Source organism: Vespa velutina, chromosome 16 (assembly GCF_912470025.1).
Source record: "Vespa velutina chromosome 16, iVesVel2.1, whole genome shotgun sequence".
In the NCBI taxonomy this organism is placed as follows: domain Eukaryota; kingdom Metazoa; phylum Arthropoda; class Insecta; order Hymenoptera; family Vespidae; genus Vespa; species Vespa velutina.
In genome coordinates, this window is record NC_062203.1 from 395,598 (window position 1) to 415,925 (window position 20,328).

General features: G+C 30.0%; 4 protein-coding genes across 15 annotated transcripts in view; 1 reads left to right on the top strand and 3 right to left on the bottom strand.

Moving 5' to 3' along the window:
* Positions 1-7,455, bottom strand: part of LOC124954810 (diacylglycerol lipase-alpha) — a 31,591-nt gene extending 24,136 nt beyond the window's left edge. For 2 of the 10 annotated variants that reach the window (XM_047508311.1, XM_047508306.1), the window contains exon 1: positions 2,008-3,280. In XM_047508311.1, coding sequence (XP_047364267.1) covers positions 2,008-2,102 — 95 coding nt within the window. In that variant the 5' untranslated portion in view covers positions 2,103-3,280. Of the gene's footprint in view, positions 1-2,007; positions 3,284-4,226; positions 4,718-6,750 lie in introns of those variants that run through there. The other 8 variants (XM_047508307.1, XM_047508313.1, XM_047508309.1 and 5 more) reach the window with 7 other exon arrangements.
* Positions 7,456-8,220: 765 nt separating this feature from the next.
* On the bottom strand, positions 8,221-10,224 carry LOC124954816 (probable GDP-L-fucose synthase). 3 transcript variants are annotated; one of them, XM_047508328.1, is made up of 8 exons: positions 9,992-10,224; positions 9,761-9,908; positions 9,580-9,694; positions 9,372-9,500; positions 9,083-9,296; positions 8,808-8,945; positions 8,490-8,740; positions 8,221-8,381 (listed from the first exon to the last, which is right to left on the bottom strand). In XM_047508328.1, exons 2-7 carry the CDS (start codon positions 9,895-9,897, stop codon positions 8,505-8,507), a joined length of 969 nt encoding a protein of 322 aa, XP_047364284.1. In that variant the 5' UTR covers positions 9,898-9,908; positions 9,992-10,224; the 3' UTR covers positions 8,221-8,381; positions 8,490-8,504. The 3 variants fall into 3 exon arrangements, with proteins under 3 accessions (XP_047364284.1, XP_047364285.1, XP_047364283.1); XM_047508329.1 differs by having other exon boundaries at positions 8,221-8,740; positions 9,761-9,905; XM_047508327.1 differs by having other exon boundaries at positions 8,221-8,740.
* On the top strand, positions 10,214-19,718 carry LOC124954809 (NBAS subunit of NRZ tethering complex-like). The gene is made up of 18 exons (XM_047508305.1): positions 10,214-10,524; positions 10,603-10,831; positions 10,902-11,320; positions 11,389-11,772; positions 11,865-12,075; positions 12,163-12,383; positions 12,531-12,857; positions 12,927-13,132; positions 13,215-13,511; positions 13,588-13,924; positions 13,993-14,399; positions 14,471-14,770; positions 14,862-15,150; positions 15,230-15,538; positions 15,634-16,045; positions 16,128-16,990; positions 17,061-17,189; positions 17,261-19,718. Exons 1-18 carry the CDS (start codon positions 10,438-10,440, stop codon positions 17,531-17,533), a joined length of 5,700 nt encoding a protein of 1,899 aa, XP_047364261.1. The 5' UTR covers positions 10,214-10,437; the 3' UTR covers positions 17,534-19,718.
* On the bottom strand, positions 17,605-20,277 carry LOC124954814 (T-complex protein 1 subunit zeta). Its single transcript, XM_047508325.1, has 7 exons — positions 20,024-20,277; positions 19,157-19,748; positions 18,754-19,089; positions 18,617-18,682; positions 18,317-18,539; positions 18,068-18,236; positions 17,605-17,972 (listed from the first exon to the last, which is right to left on the bottom strand). Exons 1-7 carry the CDS (start codon positions 20,158-20,160, stop codon positions 17,900-17,902), a joined length of 1,596 nt encoding a protein of 531 aa, XP_047364281.1. The 5' UTR covers positions 20,161-20,277; the 3' UTR covers positions 17,605-17,899.
* Between the last annotated feature and the right edge of the window lie 51 nt (positions 20,278-20,328).

The window sequence follows — 20,328 nt, forward strand, 5'->3', positions numbered from 1 at the left end:
AAGTTAATTACAAATGCACATTCTCGACTTTGCCATGGTTACTCTAATTGCACATTCATGTCGTCGCGAATGTTCCTAGAAACTGAAGGAAGTCTCTGTCGGAAAGGGAAAGAGAAAGAGAGAGAGAGAGAGAGAGAGAGAGAGAGGAGGGGGTGGGAGGGAGAGGAGAGAAAAAGACGTACGTTGCAGATAAAATACAGAGAATGAAAATGATTCGAGTATTTTAACAATGAAAGGACGTGATCCTATTTTAATTCGCAAATAAATTCAAAGCACGTGTAATGTGCTCTTCATTCAGATTACGAAACAGACATATCCGGAAATACGTTAGTCCAAGTTTTATACGAACATGATATTATTTATTATTCCAAACGTAAAAGTATTCCTTCGTAAAAAACAAAAAAGCAAACGATATAACAAGAAATATTATTTACACGTGAAAACATGTTTTGTAATATTCACAATTACGATAATTTTTGATTCCAGTCGCATAAGATCAGAAGTATATGCAACGAGCGTATATATAATATAGTGCAAAACGAAATGTCGGTGTGAAATATATGTACGTATATTGGAAAGCCCTTAAATGATTCATGGGGAGCATGACTAGCGGGGGTATAGACACCATTCAGCAAGCGGCGACACCCGCCGCACATGACGTATTGATCCTCGAGAGGCACGTTCGCGGCTACCTTTCTTCGATTTCCAAAAGCAAGGTGCTAAACTTAAAATTCTTCTTTTTTTTTCTTTGTTTCTTTTTTTTTCCCTTCTTTTTCTTTCGTAAAGACTCCTTGCACTCCTTGCACAAAGCTCAATACATTGCTGCTGAGCACGTAACAGGGGTAACCCTCTTAACTAGAGCTCTTTTCGTGATACTCGATGCATTATTTTTTCACATTATCACGTGAAAATGTTTTCCGTTAAAAATACACGTGACTATATATTACTATCAGATCGTTTACATAATACTAAGCTATACATGTATATGTAGATTGAGAACACTGATATAGACTCGAACTACAATGAGTTTTAAATGAAATCCAACATACATACATATATACGAGAAAACAAGCTACTTTGGAAAGAGAAATTAATGACACGGATAGAAACTCATATGAACGTCATAAATTTGATTTGGTTTTGATGCTTCGAAGCTTTTAAAGATTAACTCTTTGAACAAAAAATGTAATCGAATTCTTTAGCGATATTTGGAATACTCGCGGAATCGTTGAAAATAATTCAATCAGATAATTCGTACGAGCTTTCATGGGGGAATTCATTCGTAACGTTAGTTTATTACTCGACATAAAAATGACAAATTGCTTTTAAAAATGGTTTTTAAAGCGCAACGTTTGAAATATTCTTTTCTATTGTTAAATTTTACATCATTGATATACATTTCTTTGATATTTATGTAAATATAAATATTTACATTTTTAAGTTTAACATGTGTAATGAAATAAGATAAATATTTTTTTTGTACATAATTTGATATCTTTTTTTACGCTCTGTTTAGAATCTTTACAGTATCGTTCTATTCGTATGAAATTAAATGACAACAGGAAAGCTTAGGATTCGTGCTCCGTGTCTAAAATAGCGTCGGAGTTTGAATTTCAATAAGCCGACATTATCGTTATTAATTTAGTGGATTTTCCGCTAAATTAGAAGGGATTACTCTGTCTAATAGTTAGAGTCGAATCTTGTACACAAAGTACCTCAAAGTCCATCACATTCCACATAGAGATCTTCAAAGAGTTAACCCAACGAGTTAATCAATAAGATATGAACGCAAATTTATGACAGGTCAGTGGACAAGACGCAAACTTTCAATTATATTCTACATTTATCAAATCAGATAGAAAAATCGTAACTGCAAAGATTATTAAAAGTTAATAAAATATCTGAATAATTTCACGATGATGCCTATGTTAATCATTTATCATACATTGGAACGTAATGAATAGACACTCTAGATAAGAAACATAAACAAGAACGAATCATACTTACTGAACTGAGTGAATAAATAGAAGAATGAAAAATGGTATGAACAAATCATCGCTCCCGAATTTCCAACGTCTACCAAATGCAATAAAACCAGGCATTATGATCCTGAAGCTTCAATTAAGCCAACCGCTGTTCAATTTTCAGAAACTAAGAATATTAAATGATGACATCACTATTATAATAATTATAATAATTTCTGTTCAATTGATGATCCGTCTACTTGACCAGGAAAAAAAGGAGAGAAACACGTGACTGGTCAAGCAACGCGACGCGACGAGAATACAAATTCTTGCGAAATAATGAGTTTCACGGCACAACCGATGGTCCATTGATACGATAACAACTTGAGGAGAGAGGAAGAGAGAGAGAGAGAGAGAGAGAGGAAGAAAAGGTCGAGAGCTCCCACGTGGAGATAATTTCAAATACGTAGTGCTGTTCGTAACAATGTTCCAAGACTTCCCTCGAGCCGGAAGTTGTGCCTCGTTGAACGCCACCATTCCGAAGTGTGTACCAAGTGAGATCGACAAAACAGTAATGGTTAAATGCCGGGAAATTCGAAATCGATCGTCCAGATGGCGATTTTGATTTGTTATTTGTAATTTGCAATTTGTGCATTACGAATTACAGTTTGCAGTTGCAATTGCGCGTTCGCAGTTGCAGTTTACAGTTGCGAATTGTGAATTGTCAATTGTCAAATCACAATCTCCATCTGAACCAGGAACGTTCTTTATCTATTGTCTCGAGACTAGAATCGTTTGATATGAAATTCGTCTTGTATCGTTAATGATCGTAATGAAAGAACTTGAGTAACAATATATATGTACGTGGAGAACGTAGAAAACAAAAAATTCAACGATCTACCAGACAGTTGTACGAGCTGAGAAAATGGGAAAAATTATAGGAAGAAAAAGAGAGAGAAAGAGAAAGGATTCGTTAAGAGTGTCGAGATATCGACGATGCTCGCCAGAACGAGTTTTAATTTACGGTGCTGTCAACTGGTGCAAAGGAAGGACTCGTGCAGAACCGTATGATACTGTACGTACTATCGTATATCGAGAAACAGCCGATTACTCGTTCTACGAAAATGGAATGGACGCTCGCCAATTTCCTGCCATTCGCTCATTGTATTTCGCGTTCTTTGTCACGATCCGCCGAGCCCATCCTCGTTGAATTCGTACATACGTGAATTACCGATTATCCAAAACGTGGAGATTTTCTGTCTACGGATCGTTAACAACGTTTTCAGGGACATACGAGTCTGATATCATACGGAAACTGAAGATATAATATAATATCTTATATCTCTTTTATATAATGAAATAAGTTTTTTTTTTTTTTTTTTTTTTTTTTTATAAAACTAAAACAAGAATAACATTTTTGAGCGAGATTATCAATAATTTCAGATTATAAGAAAAATAGAACAATCTTCAAAATGTTTATCAAGTGCATTTTAAGATAATAAATTCTTTTAATGTAGATTATAACTTTGTAAATTGTAACAGTTCCTGCAATGAATAGTAGATAGAACGAATTATCGTTAGTCATTGCTTATCATCTTTCGATTAAATAAATCATTTTATGTACTGAACAGTTATCTGTACGATTCGCTCCAACAGTTGAAATTAAATACAAGAATAAAATGCATCATTTTCGTTTTCAAATAGATCTTAGCTAACAATTACAAATGTCGAATCGATTTTACATGGAAGTTCTATGGATTCTGAGAGATATATATATATAAAGAGAGAGAGAGAGAGAGAAAGAAAGTTAATTCCTACGAAATGGAAGACGGCAGTTGAATTGCCACAACTATGAGATTCAAGGTTGGTTTAAACAATGTAGATGGGAAACATACTAGGTCAAGAGGCAACTTAGGTATCTTTGCCTCTAGCAATTTAGCGTTACCTTCTCCCTCAGATCGTAAACGTACTTGAAAAGTTTTCGATGCTGTCCTACGTACTATATGAAAACAAAATGAGAAGCCAATATGAATTGACATATTGCGCGGGTAAAAAGTGGACTGGTTGAGATTTGGAGTTAATATTCCATGTTAAGAAAAAAAAAAAACTCGTATATATTTTGATTAGTTCGTTCGATAACATTTTCTGGCCAAATCCGAACAAATTCCTTTTAAATTTCGAATTTCTTCGAATTTCGAAGAGAATTAGTGAATATAGATTTAATCGATGAATCAAATTTAAAATGAATACTCTATAACTTACCATATGAGATGCAAAATGAAGAGGAAGGCACCAGGTACAACGAGATCGTCGCTGCCGACGCTCCAGCGTCGTCGGAATACCACGATGCCAGGCATATCGTCTTCTCTTTTCACTCACTTCGGTTTCCATTCAAATACACGGACCCTCCTCATAGAAGGGCTCCTAAATGGCCGACGAACTTCAAGGATAACGATGAGTATAATTCTTCGTCCTCCTTCCTTCGGCGTTTCCTCGAAGAACCAGCGAAGAAGAGTATAAGGCGAGATACTGAGGTTGAGAAAGAAGAGGACAGCTTGTTCTCGAGTAATTCAAGCTCCGAGGAGCCTCTTCGTCGATGACTTCGTCGATGATTTCGTCGACGAGCACGCCGTCGCGCACCACCAAGAACATAACGAGCGGCACGACGATTCCTTCTACCGACGACTTTCTCGTCCATTCTTCGTTGTTCCACGAGAAACACGAAACACCTTTCACGAAATTGCAATTTGAAGCTAAAACGTAGGTGAAAACATAAAGAGGATGATGCATCGCGACAATTAGACACTATTCTATATAACTCTTTTATATTTTTCTTTTATTCTCTTCAAAACTTATCCTTCAAATATATATATATATATATATATATATATATATATATATATATATATATATATATATATATGTATTTCACACGGTACTATTCCAACTGATAATATAAATGCTATTACAAATATGAACTTTTGAACCTGTGGATTCGCGAAATATTTCATCGAAATAACTATCCCTCTAGATTTATCAGCGATGAAAACAAGAAGTAAAATCCTATTACAAGGATTATCCACTTATCGGGACTGGTACGTTCCACTGATCGTTGTATGATAAATGGAACAGCGCCATCGTGGTTTATCTTTTCTTTTTTTTTAATCTACGAACCAAATTTAGAAAAGATCGAATTACATCTTATCTAATAGATCTGTCAATATCTTGCAATTCAAATTTATATGAAATTTAATTATCGATTCCGTTAATATTCGAATGATTATATTAGCAAATAGAAGGACGATAATATGTATGTTACTTAAGATAAATCAATAGATTGTAGAAGTCTAAAAAGTGTGAGAAAGTTGAGAAGTTTCTAGGAAGTTGAGAAACGTGGCCTATCAGTAACTCGAACAACGACCCTTTGTGAATACCAAGAGAATTATTATAGAAAGCGTTCAATAATAGAACCGTAGAATCTTCTTTATTTCGTTCTTTTCTTTTATTCGTTCGAAAAAGAAAGATATAGAAGTTTCTTATCTTTAATAACTTTCGAGAAAAAGACTTTCTTAGAGATTTTTCAGGAAAAGAAAACTTTTCGAAATTGATGTTGCATCTCACTCGAAGAAGTTTAAAGATCGTTCCAATAGAGATAAAGCATGCTAACTTTGAAAAGAGATTTTAAAAGGATTTCTTGCCGGTATGGAACATTTAATCTAATTAGTTCAAAAAGCGCCAAAACTCGTTCTATGTTTTAAGTGATACCTTATCGAATATCTCATTAACAATCTCGTTGGACGTATATATATATATATATATACATATATATGTATATATCGAAAAGCAAAATACATTTACTATAGCAAAATTTATTTTGCTTGTAAAACATTACAAACGTAAACAGTTGGTACTTAATAATTAATCGAATAACGCAAAGCAGAACATCGGGAAAAATGAAAATAGAACGCGCACTTGTTGCAAACGAATAGATATGAGAAAAAGAGAGAGAGAGAGAGAGAGAGAGAGAGAGAGAGAGAGAGAGAGAATTAAACAAACGAAAACATTCCTTTGTAGAAAGGTGACTATATCAAAGACATTTCGAGTGGGAAATAATCATTTGGTCGTACAAACATACACTTAATAAAGTTATAAATATAGATAGAAGTTATTACGTAATTTCCTTCATGCTATATTTTAGAAGCTTTTACAGACCAATGTATTGAGCATCTTTCAATGTTAAAAGATCGAGAAAATGTTGAAATCTTATACGATAGTCAAGATGCCAAAATACGTCCGAAATATATTCTCGATCTCGTTCATCATCCCCTCTCTTCCTCTCTTTCAGCTTTCACAAATTAGAGATCATTCCAAAAATTAAATGACATCATATTATGTTTCCTCGATCTGATTTCGATGAAAATCCAAAAGAAATGTTTAAAAAAGAAAAAAAAAATAGTCTAAAAGAAAGCTCACAATTGTTCGGAATTCATAAACATATAAACATAAAGATGAAAAGAGATACTTGAAAAGCCATGCGGCCGTGCGTCGGCACGCGACTATATGTGAGATTATAAATCTATGAACATGTAAATCGGTTCGTGTGAAAACAAGAGAATGGAAGAAGGATTGTAGATAAAGAGAAGGACACAATGAAACGGTCTATGAATACATATACACGTTCTTTCATATCCGATCCTTTCCACCGCCATTTCGCAGGCACGCACGTACGGACGATCGATAGACATCTAATTAAATTAGCATTCCGTTTCAAAATCGTTCAACTTACACTCGATAAGAAAGTAGACAGTAAGATTATTCTCTTCTTTTATAGGTTTTAAGTTAGTCTCCTTTTGTTTTCTTCTTAATGCGTAAATCACGTTACTCTTTTATCACGAAGGGGGTAGAATTCGCCAGACGAATATCATTGACGTTTCAGCACGAAGTAATCGAAGAAGGGAAGAAGGCACGCCGGTGGTATTCGCGTCGTCGTATTTTCTAATATCTTTCCTCGAATAATCATCTTCATTCGAAGATCGTCGACGAACCATCGAAGAAATTGTTCCCTTCGGCTGGCCGATCGCGCGAGGCCGGCGCTACCTCGGCCGTAAACCCCTTTCAATTTTTCCACGCGTCCGAGACATCTCGTTTCTTCGAAATAAAACACACAGGAACCACACCACACTGACAAAGAACGAAGGATAAATAAACGTTGCAAAGTGGTTACAACGAGAACTCCTTTATTTTCTTTTTTCTTTCCTTCCTTTTTTAAGACAACGTTAAACGATGCACTACCACGTGCCTTATCATACCTTAAAACACGTCGCCTTTGTCACATCGAGCACATTACCACCAACATTAACTTTCCTACCCCTATTAATTCCATGATACATCGCGCAAGGCTGCTAAAGCGCGACTGACGAACTGCCGGCAATCTTCGATGCGACGAACGTACCCGATGCCACTCGGGAAGAGACGAGTGGTGGTAAGGTAGTGGGGAATGAGCCACCCCCAACGGCGCTCATTTGTAATACATTCTCTTTCAATGTTTTTCTAAAGAAATTCTTGGACATACAAACAAGTCTCTCTTTCAGGTTTCAATTGGATATTTTTTTGGAATTTAATGTTGTTACGATTAGGTCTATTTATTAGAGAAAACCTTCAAACTATATTGTCTCCTTTGTGATTCGACTTTACGTGAAAATATTGATGCTCTCTTGTAAGCGATCTAACAATGAAACGATGATGTGTACTGTAGCAAATAAATAAAGTCTATTAACAAAGTGCAAATAAGTTACATTTAATTGTACAGATTTGATACTAACATGTAACTCTTTTGTAAATATTACTATTGGAAAAATGGCAAATAACTTAAAATTTGCCTCTTATAGCTCGGGTTCCCGAGTTCGCTAAGCCCGTACCACCTATGTAGGTTCCCTAGGGAAAAGAACTATTATTTACTTCTATAAATAACAATGAAACAATAGAAATATAAAGGAAAAGAATAGTCTCTAACATCCTAGCTTTATCTTCATAGTAATCTTTCTTTCTCAACCACTTGAGAGAACGCTCATACAAACGCGTTGTAAATTACGGTCCCTAGTGTCTTGCCACGCGTATGATCGTTTATCCTTTTTCTTTAACGAGTAACTACAAAAATCGGTCAAGAAGGGTTCTTTGCTGGCAAGCTATAGAACCAACGGTATTATTATGAAAGTAGAACTAAATATTATAAATTAATAAAATGGAAAAATCTTCATGAACTTATAGAATAATTATTTATTGTTTTGTAATACTTTAAGATATTTTAAGATACACATACTTTCAATTACATTATTTTAAACTATATAGAAAAATATTTTTTATTTATTTTGATTTATTCATTATATCTTAACATATTTTGCATTAGTAGGTAATTATCTGCAAATTTGAAATCTATTACCTTAAAACGTTCAAATTACATATAAATATGTACATTATTTATTTATAATTTGTACAGAAATATTTATATATCTTATGTTATCGAACCTTATACGTGTTTATTTAATTCCTAGCTTGATCATGGTTTTTTATATACCAATCGACCGTCTCTTTAATTGCTTGATTAAATGGAGTGAATTGAAAATCTGGCAAATAACTTCGTAATTTGGCGTTACTTGCTGTCTTTTTATATTGCCCATCTGCAGCACTAACATCGTTACGAATTGAACCTTTATAATCGAAAGCTTTTACTATTGCATTGACAACTTCAGTTATCGTTCTCTCTTGAGATTCATCAACTGAAAACATTCATTTTTGTTAACTATAAAATAATACGTAATATGATATATAAATAACTGCATTTACCTGATAAAATAATTGGCTCTACAGAATTATATTCTCTGAGAACCCAAATTATTAATTTTGCCAAATCCAAACTATAAATAAATTGTCTCAAAGGTTTGCCAGAGCCTAATACTGTGAAAACTTTATCTTCTGTATTTCCTGTTAAACATATGCATATATATATATATATATATATATATATATATATATATATAATAATATATATATATAATATTAGCAAAAAATCTATATAAAGTACACTTTGAAAAGCATGTTTAAACTAATCATTTTTCTACCATCTTCTATTAAATCATATAATCTTCTTATTAGGCCTGGTATAACATGACTAGCACTTGGATGAAAATTATCATTTGGTCCAAATACATTACAGGGTATAACACTTGTATATAATCTACCATACTGTTCATTGTACCCTTTATTTGCGATATCTATTAATCTTTTGGCATAACTATAACCATAATTTGATGGATGTGGGGGGCCATTGTGAATCTGAAATGTTATTATTATATAAGAATATTGAATGAGATACATGGATACAATAAGCTATATTACATACAAAATTACCATAGTTTCATCAATAGGGTATGTGGTCTTATCTGGAAATATGCAAGTAGAAAGACACGAAACAACTTTATTAACACCAGTCTCATGAGCAGTTTGTAGAATATTATCATTCATATGAATGTTATTTCTCTATAAATGATTACAACATAATTTAATCTTCAATAGTTGAACAATTATAACATAACATTGAAAATATAATATCAATTACCAGAAAGTCTAAATTGTGAGCCATGTTATGGAAAAGACCACCAACCATAGCAGCTAAATGTATCACATGTGTAGGTTTATGCTTATCAAACAATTTTGCAGTACTAACTTTATCGCTGCAACAATTATACTTGTTATAAATATGTTCGAATCTTTAATAATAATACAATATTGTTACATACCACAAATTTGCATCTTTTGAACCAACGAATATCCATTTTTCATCCGATCTTTTATTTTCTTCAATAATTGTTTTAATTGCTGTACCAACTAATCCACTCCCGCCAGTTACAAGTATGACTTTTGGTTGATCAGGCATATTTATAACTACTAAAAAGACGAGAATTATAAAGCAAAAAAAAAAATAAATTATTAACATTATTTTTTTTTACTTTATCCACTACTTATCTTACATTAGATTTGTCTTTCAAATGCTCTATCCAGCGTAATTACAAATTATTGTAAATGTTATCACTGATTTGTCGACTAAAAAAAATTTGTGAACGTACAATATTGTATTAGGATTATTGCATCTTTTAATTCTGTTAATTATACGTGTTAAAGAGTTATATTGCATGTATATCAAGAAGATGCATGTCCAACTTAACAGCACAAATTAAACAATTAAATGTTAAAAAACAGATGGCGTTTAATACCGGCATTTATAATGTAGACGCAACGCTCTAGTTCCTTAAATAGTGTGCTACCATCTACAATTCCGAGACTAAATCAAGACTCACGTATCAGTTGAGTTGGTACATCATTGTCTACGTTTAACTTACAATAAAAATTCCAAATGATCAATTCCTTGTTTATGAGGAATTGACAGAATGTGTTTGATTATTTTCTTGCTTGTAAAATGGAGGACACAAATGATTTGTCAACTGAACCAATTCTTTATGAACTATTAGAATACTTTATTCGAAAACAGGAGCCAGAATTAATAGTAAGTAAGAATTTAATGTATTCTTAATATTTTATTTATTATATTTTACTAATACGCCTATCTCTATATTTCTTTTAGAAATGTAAAAATGATACTGTTATTTTGCCAACTACTGGTACTATAAAGAATGCATTGAGATATCTTAATAATAGATATTCTTTACCGGAAAGTATATCACAGCAAATAAGTCTCACATTACCATGGAAAATTGCAGTAGGAGATTGTGGTCGTTTGTTGGCTGTATTACAAGAAAATATCATAGAAATACGGAAAGCGAAAGATGAATCAATTATCGGCAAAGCTTCTGGTATATTTATTTATGTAATATGAAGTATTAATGAAATTTATATAGAATTTAATAATATTTCATTTTTTAGTTCCAAAAGATGCTTTCCCACAATGGCGAAAACTTTCATGGAGTCCAGATGGAACAATTTTAGTTTTAGCATCTAGTAATGGATATGTATCATTTTATAATTCATTAGGAAATAATATCTTTAACATAAATCCAAAAACAATATCACCAAACCCAGATATATTGGAAGCTGGGGATGCAATAGCATCTATAATATTTCTTGATCCAAGAACAAAGAATGAAAAGTGGTCTTACGAATTTATATTAATTACATACAGTGGCCTTTTAAAATCCTATCATATATCTTTATCCAATGGTTTTAGTTTTAATTATGAATTTTCTTTTTGTAACTTTTATAAAAATGGAGTCAATGCAGTTGCATATGATGAAAAACATTCCTTATTTTATGTTGCTGGTAATGCAATCACAAAAAAGCTAACAGTAAGTTCAAACTATAAAAAATTATTCATGTATGAAATGTTTATTAAATTTGATCTATTTTATCTTAGTCTACAGCATCAGAGACTGGATTAACTTCATGGAGATTGTTGAATGATTATCCATATTGTCAATTATCATTTACTTTTAATGAAAATACTGAAACTAAATCAAGATTTTCTCTGTGGAATATTATACCTACTTTATATTTTCGAGTTGAATCAATAATATTTAATATACGAATATCACCAAACAATAAATCATTAATATGCTTACATACAGATGGATCTGTATCACTTTGGACATTACCAAATTTAATATTACAAAATAAATGGAAATTGCAAGAACAACCAGGTTTCAATATATCTAATCCATTAGGGCTTATAAAGCTCAAAAAATTTCCATCTGGTTTCACAGAATTTCATCCTGTAGATATAGGATGGTGGTCTAATCAGGTAATATTTAATACTTTTCATTAAATATGCAATTATATATATGAATTATCTTATAAAATGATTTTATAAAGTATATCTTTTTTAATTTAAAGGCTATTATCATAGCAAGATATACAGGATCCATTTCAGTATGTTCAACTAAAAATCTAAATAATCTATTGGGAACAAGCCCAGAATTTTTAGCTGGTCAACCACAAATTTGTGAGTTAGGTCCAGGTCGTGGGTTTTTATGTTTAGATTGTGAATCTTATATAACAAGTAAAAAACGAAATAGGGAATCTAATACTGAAGGTCAACTATTAGGTCCGTCATTATTATTTCTTATTTATATTACATTTATTTTTATATAATTAATTTTCAAAGTAAAATTATTCAAATTTATTTTTTTAGAAGCATCATCAGAAAGTGAAAAAGAAAGTGATGAATTAGAACCTATTACTATTTTAAATTACACTACAGAATTAGTACAAAGTACTTTATATTCAATTACTGATATGGAAAGATTTCAACCAAAAAGAAAACGTTCAAAAGTTTTATATAGAACTTATAGAATTTTAGGACTTAAAAGTACTACTCCTGAAGAATTATATACTAGAAAAATAGATATTGAGGTATTTATATAATAATAATAACAATTCTAATATTAGAATGATAAAGAAAGAAGTGAAATATTTATTAAATATATATATATATATATATATATATATATATGTGTGTGTATATATATAATATGTTATGTATAGTTATTTATATTCTAGGAATATGAAGAGGCTTTAGTACTGGCTAATACATATAATTTAGATACAGATCTTGTATATCAAACGCAGTGGCGAAAATCTAAGTTATCATTAAATGCTATTCATGAACATTTAAGTAAAGTTACAAAAAGATCTTGGGTCTTAAATGAATGTGTTACTCGTGTACCAGATACCATGGAAGCTGCAAGAGAATTATTAAATTTTGGATTAAAAGGTGCTAATTTAGAAACATTATTCGCCATTGGTGTATATGATGATGGAAAATTTGTATTAGCTGATACCTTTGATGATGCAGTCGAATTAGATCAAGAAAGTAATTTAAAGCAGGTACATTTTATACAAAACGCAGAAATATAAAACAGAATAAATGTTTATGAATATTATAAAAATTTGCAGATTCAAAGAATAAACAAAATCATTGAGTCTATTGATATCAATAACTTATCAGAAGCACAAAAGGATTTAATTAAATATAGAAGATCACTTTTGAATCATTTAGATAAATTACTTACTTATGAAATTATTCTTGGACCTTCACTTCCGTACAATAAAAATTTTTATGAGGAATTCAGACAGCTTTCTATCATTGAAAACGCTATTAGGTATACATTTTATATTTATTACTATTCATTCTATATGAAAACCCAAGTAAATTGATTAACATATTTATTTCATTAAATACAGATTTGCAAAGGACAGTGACTGTAGAGCAGTAGAAATTATGTTTGCTTATTATGGTAACATATTGTTACCACATTGGCTAGCTATTATAAGTTTTTTCCCAGAAACTTTAAATCCTTCAAATTATCAAAAACTGCTACCACATTGTGATTTAGAAGGACAACTGTTTTTACCAGATCAATATGAATTACGTCGAAAGGATTGGTCTGAGAGAAATATTTTTAATGAAATAATTAACTTTGTAGAGGATGATCAATCTCAATTACTTTATGAAACAGATCCATCATTAAATATATATAAGTATGATTTAATCGATTATTTACTTATATAAATATATTAAACATATCCAAATAACAAATAATATTTATGGTTTTAGAAATGCACAACTTACACCAAACTTATTGCAAAAATGGTATAGATGTAGAGCATATGAAATTGAGAAAACTAGTTTTATGGTAGACAATGCATTAGGATTAATCAGGATAGGAAAATATCATAATATTAATAATTTAGAAGATTTGTTAATAGATTTGGAAACATTGGATGATCTAGTTTATAAAGTTTATCTGGATGATATGTCATTGGATAAATTAGAGAAATTAAATAATCTAGAAAAGATTAAATTACTAATGACAGGATCAGAAGAAAGTAATTTTGTCGATAATGTACAAAATCTTATATTACCATTTATAAAGAGAAGGAATAAGTATTCTGTATGTAATAAAATTATTCTAAAATTATATTTTTTCTAGCGTTCTAATTACTTTTCATAAATTTCAAGGAAAAAGATTCTGAGGAAAATCTATTACATAATTACTTGGTCTGTATAAGTAAAGATGATCTTAAATTACCTGTTAAATTTTTTGAATACTTAAAACAATTTGGTGAAACGGATATAACGTTAATAATGAAAGATGTTGTAACCATAGCCTTAGATTGCATATATGCATGCAATGATTTAAATATGTATCAAAAAGCAAAATATATCTTAGATACTATATCAAAAGATCAATATCGTAAAGGAAAATATAATAGTTCGTTTGAAGAACTTGACAGAGAACTCGAAAGCATGAAAATTTTAAATAAATATGAAGTTAGAACAACAATAAATTATTTGCATAATAATAAAAACAATCCTGATGCTGTGAAATTACTATTAACTCAAATGGCAAGAAGTTTAAACAAATTGTAAGTATACTATGTTCTCTATAATTAATTTTAAGATGTAATAAAAATGATTTGTTATTATAATTTTACAGAACACCACATCCAGATGAAAAACAATGGGCTCAATTATTGAATCAAATGTTAGAAATTCGTGGCATGTTATTTACATGTATTGATATTGAAATATGTTTTGAAATTTGTGTATCTGCTAGATTAATGTCAGGAGATAAATCTAATATTCAAACTTGCGTTACACTGATAGAAACAAGAAAAAAAGAGGAATCCTTACTGAAAGTTTCATATAATAAAGCTGTCAATCTTATAATAGAAGCTAGTAAAGAATATTTCAACAGTTCCAAAAGTCTTACTGATCCAAATATGGAATTAGCTAAGTAAATGTTTATTTTTATTATAATAACAAAAATAATTTATTATAGGAATGGTATTTATATATTATTTAAATAAATACATTAATGATTTCAGGACTTGCTTGCATTTGATTCTTGATGATAATTATATTATCAGAGAAGAATATGATCTGATTAATTCACTTCAAATTTTGAACGAATTTAATATAGATATACTACCACTTCAAGTAAGATCTACGCACGATAAATTAAAATTAATAGAGGATTGTTTAAATAAACGTGAAGATGCTTATAAAAGTCGTCAACGATTGTTAATGTTAGCGAATTATCTACATATTGAAAAAAATAGTATTAGGCTGCGCGAAGGAAAAGTTTTAGAACTCGTGGCTAAAAAAGCATTACAGGTCAATTTCATTATTACTTAATTAAGAGATTTTCTACACTATCTATAATATATGTGTTGCAAACAAATTTTATTTAAAGGTTCACGACTATAATACTTGTGCGATTACTTGCCAACAACTAATGCAAATTAATTATGTTCCTATATGGACAGTGGTATTTGAATTAGGATGTTCTGAAAATTTTCGAGATTTACAAACTCGTAAGAGATGTTTATGGTTTGCTATAAATAATGGACCTAATGATATATTAATCAAAGCTTTGGAATGCGTACATTTAATTGAAGTGCAAATATTACATGAAAATTTGCAGTTGTGGATGCCTAATGATATATCTGAAGATTTTGATGAGATTGAAAGTGAAGATGAATTTATAGATGCTATGACTACAGTAAGTTGAATGAATAAACAAAATTTATAAAAAATATACAATTCATAGTTAAAAATAAATTATAATATAAAAATTATTATTTTATTGTATTTTAGCCTCAAGTAGAAAGAAAAGAATTTATTCCTAAGGTGTTTGAAACATCAACAGAAATTGTAAAAACTTCTGCTAACATTATGAAAAATTCAACATATGGATTAATCAAGAATATAGGGAATACAGATTTTTGGAAGTCAAGATTAAAATTTAGTTTCAGTAATTCATTACAAAAAGAAATACAAAATGAAAATGAAACCAATGAGAATGGAAATACAAATATTCAAAGTTTCTCTTGTTTTTATGAAACTTTATATAAAAATGAAAGAATCAGTAATCTTGATACAAAATACGTAAATTATTCTATATTAGAAGTGCAAAATACTAAATTAAAATTATGTAGAGCATTATTAAGAATAAGTTTATTAACTGAAGCTTCTTGTTACGGACATGAAGTAAATGATATTAATCATTGTAAGTACTATACAATTGTATAAAAAAAAAATGAATTTTATTATGTCTAATGTTCCTTTTTTTTTTTTTTTTATTTTATTAGTGCTTTTAGAATGTGCTAAACATACTATCCATGAAGATTGGTTGTTAAGTGTGGCATACTTGCTGAGTCTAAATAAAACTTTTATGTCAGATATTCTATCTATTTTCATGAATTTACCAAGAAATGAATTGTGCATAGAAACAGTTATATATTACTATTCTTTAGAACTTCATAAACAATTATGTAATAATATTGAAAAGTTATACATGTATGATCCATTATGTTTAATAAGCAAGGCACTAATGCTTGCAACAAATTGTGATGAATGTGACATACAAAAGGCATTATTGCACTGTAAATCTTATTTAATGAATGATGAAAAACTCACAAGTATGCTGTCAACAAATTCTGATGAAGATGTGAATGATGAAAAGTATAACGTTCCTGAACATAGCACAAGTATAAATAAACAAACAGATATAGAATATAATAATGGAGTAACAACACTAAGTTCAGATTCAATGAAAGATGAAGTATCATCTACATTATTTAATTATAAAGATGATGAATGGACAGATGAGTGGAGTAATTTTTCTGATGCTGATCTAGATGAAACTGTAAATAATATCACACAAAAAGAAGTTATAGTTGAAGATAAAATTTATACAGAAGAAGATCGTTTTAAAATTTTCATGAAAATGTACACAGAAATAAAAAATATACAAGATTACGAGCAAGTTAAGAATATCTTGTCGACGTGGCCAGTTTTTAATAAGTCTGAATTTACTACAGTTAATCTACATCCAATATTACAAATGATTAAAATAGTTCGTACGTGTATCATAGACAAAGATACTGCCCAATATGAAGATCAAGTATTACAAGAGTATAAAGATCTCATTAAAATGATATCTGGAACGAATGTGAGTTTAATGTGATTCAATATATTGTTTCAATTATATTATTTTTTGCATAATTAATATTTTTCTTTAGATACTCAGGGAATTTCTAAAACAAGAACTTGATAACATTCCTTTAGATCACAATCTTCATATACGTCTTTGTACAGATGATCCAATACTTCATAAAGAGGCAATAGATATACTTCAAAAAGAGGAAAAGGTTTGTTTTAATTACCAATTAAAAAATTACATTTATAATCTATGTAACTTGAACTGAATTTCTTTTTTTAGATGAAGCTTTCATTAATAACACTAAAAGAAATCTTTTCAAAAAATTTAACTTGTTATTTTGAGCCAGATCATGAGGTATACAAGCAAATAATTAAACATATTTTTATAAAACAATCTTTTCCAAATATTGAAGAAAATACAGCAATACTTGTAGAAAAATTAATGGAACAAAAGCACGTGATGCATGCTTTAAGTATAATAAGTATGACAAAAAATATACCTACATCTTTAAGTACTTTCGGAACTTGTTTTCAGATGTTAATGAAAAAATAACTTTCAATTATAATGGCATATACTGAAATATTAATTGTATATAAAAAAAAAAAAAAATATATATATATATATAAATGTTATAAAAATGACTTCTTTTATTAGAACAATGTAATTTTCTTTCACTCATGTTATAATATTCAAACACGAGTAATTATATAACATATGAAAAGAGCACAACATAGAAAAAACGAATTGTATTTTTCTACTTGAATATATATTAGTTTACGTGAGAAGCTAAATGTTACAATACATTATTAATTGCTGCAAATTGTATAAAAAGCATTATGATGAATCAAAATTAACCTAAAATATGGAATAATTATATTAATGCCGAAAATCAATTGATGAAGTCACTGGTAGAGATTATCAACCTTTCAAAGAAGACAATCCAGCTCTCATTATTTCATCAACAAGCAGAAGATTACTTGCAATAATGGTGCTGTAAAGTAAAATAATGTATTATATAAATATTCAATCGCTTTGATTTAATTTAAACTAACTACATTTTGTAGTATATTAATTTTAACCTATTACCATGAATTAATTATTTGTTTCTTCACGACATAATTATCAAAAATTCCAGCATCAACTGGTTTTAGAGCTTCTCCAGTAGTCACATCTAAACCAACAGCTTCTCCTAAAGTAGAACTTTCTTCCAGTAATTTTACAATTGTGTCTTGGGAATCAAAACCACTGTTAATAGCTAAAAATATAAAAATATATTAATTTTTTAATATAATATAATAAATGAAAAGGCTAAAGTTTTAGAGTCATATAGTATACCAAGAGTTTTTGGAATAATGAGTAAAGCTTCAGCATATGCCTGTACTCCTAAACGTTGCTTTCCTTTTACTTTCTCTTTATATTGTTGAAGTGCTTGACTAGCAGCTACTTCAAATGCACCAGCTCCAGGTATAATAGCTTGATCATCAATAGCATTTTTTATAGCCCTTAATCCATCTCTTACAGCATCCTTCAATTGTTCTAGTGTATATTTATTTGGACCCTATATAAAAACAAGGTTATACACAGTTATATATTGTATAACACAGTTATACATTTTTTATAAACAAATAAATTTACCTTCAGAAGAATTGTGACAGAATTTGGATTTTTACAATCTTCTATAAATGTGTATTTGGTTTCTCCCTGAAATAAATCCATTTTTAGATATGTGTTCTAGTATTCATAAATATTTAAAAATTTTATTAGTAAATTACCAGAACGTGTTCATAAACTAAGCCAGCCCAGCCAAGTTGTTCCTCCTGCAAATCATCTACAGAATTCATAGCTACTCCACCACATGCAAGTGCTAAACGTTCCATATTCCTACGTTTTGCACGACGTAAAGCCATAATATTTTCTTTTGCAAGCATGTCTAAAGATGGTGGATCAATACCCTTTTGATTTATTATAACAAATGATTTATTTGTTCCATCACACAATTTCTTCTTCAACTCAATTATTTTTTTAACACGATTATCTATGAAGTGTCTTTCTGCTGCAACTAATTTTTCTCGTTCTTCAGCTGTCTTATAGAAGAATCCACTGTTTACCTATAATGTTAATAATTATATATTCTATTATCTAAAAAATTGTATGTACATCATTTTATTTACTTACTTCACTTTTTTCATATTCTAAACTGACATTACATGTAAGAATATATGCATTTTCTACTCTTTTAGGCATGTCTGGATGTCTGCAGCCATGATCTGTCACAATACCACGAATTAAAGTAGTGTCAATAGCAGTCCTATGCTGCATTTCCATTAATTCTACCATATGTAAATCAATTTCTTTTCCTTCCTGTCTGATAGCTAATACTGCATCTACGCAAATTCCTGTCAATTTATCTGCTATACTAGGATGGACCTTTGTTCTAAGTGATGTCCTTGCTATTTCTAAAAGATTTTCTCTGGTAACAGTAATTGGGATTTTCAAAGAATCCAAAATCTCTAATGTTTTAGCACGAGCTAATTCGAAGCCTTCTGTTAACACCCTTGGATGTAAGCCTTCTGAGATGTAAAGGTCTGCTTGTTTAAGAAGTTCTCCTATAACTAATACAGTACTAGTTGTACCATCTCCAGTTATATCATCTTGAGCAGTCGATGCTCTTGCAATTAAAGATGCTGTTGGATGTTGAATTTGCATTTCATGAAGTAATACATTTCCATCTTTAGTTATTTTTATATCTCCAGCTCCAGAAACCAACCTAAATGATTCAAACATTTGCATGTTAAAATATAAACTTACAATATATAATTATCGTTATATCTTAGGATATTCTTATAGTGACTAAGAAAATTCTATTCATGACCATATAAGGGAAATTAATGAAGAATCCTATATGTCTATACATTTAAAATCTATGTTATATAGTTTATTAAAATTATAACTGGTTATTAATTTTTTAATAGAAATTAATTAAATATCATAAAAATAATATATAAAGTAACAAAATAAGCACGTGATAGAATAAACGCATACATTTTCATGGTTCCTTTGGGTCCTAAATTAGTCCTCATCACTTCTTGAATACCTTTTGCAGCAGATATATTTACAGCCAGTGCTTGAGCTGCTCTGGCGAATTCGGCTTTTGGATTTAATAAGCTAATTGCTGCCATTTTTCAAATATTTCTTTTGTGCTCACAGAAACAAATCACTCTCTTACCAAAAACTGCTACTAACACTTCGAGAAAATTATCGATGTGAATATAGATAGTTAAACTAATCGAAGTCTATGATAAAAGAGGTTAGGAAATAGAATCGAGACTCGCTGTGATGACTAAGAA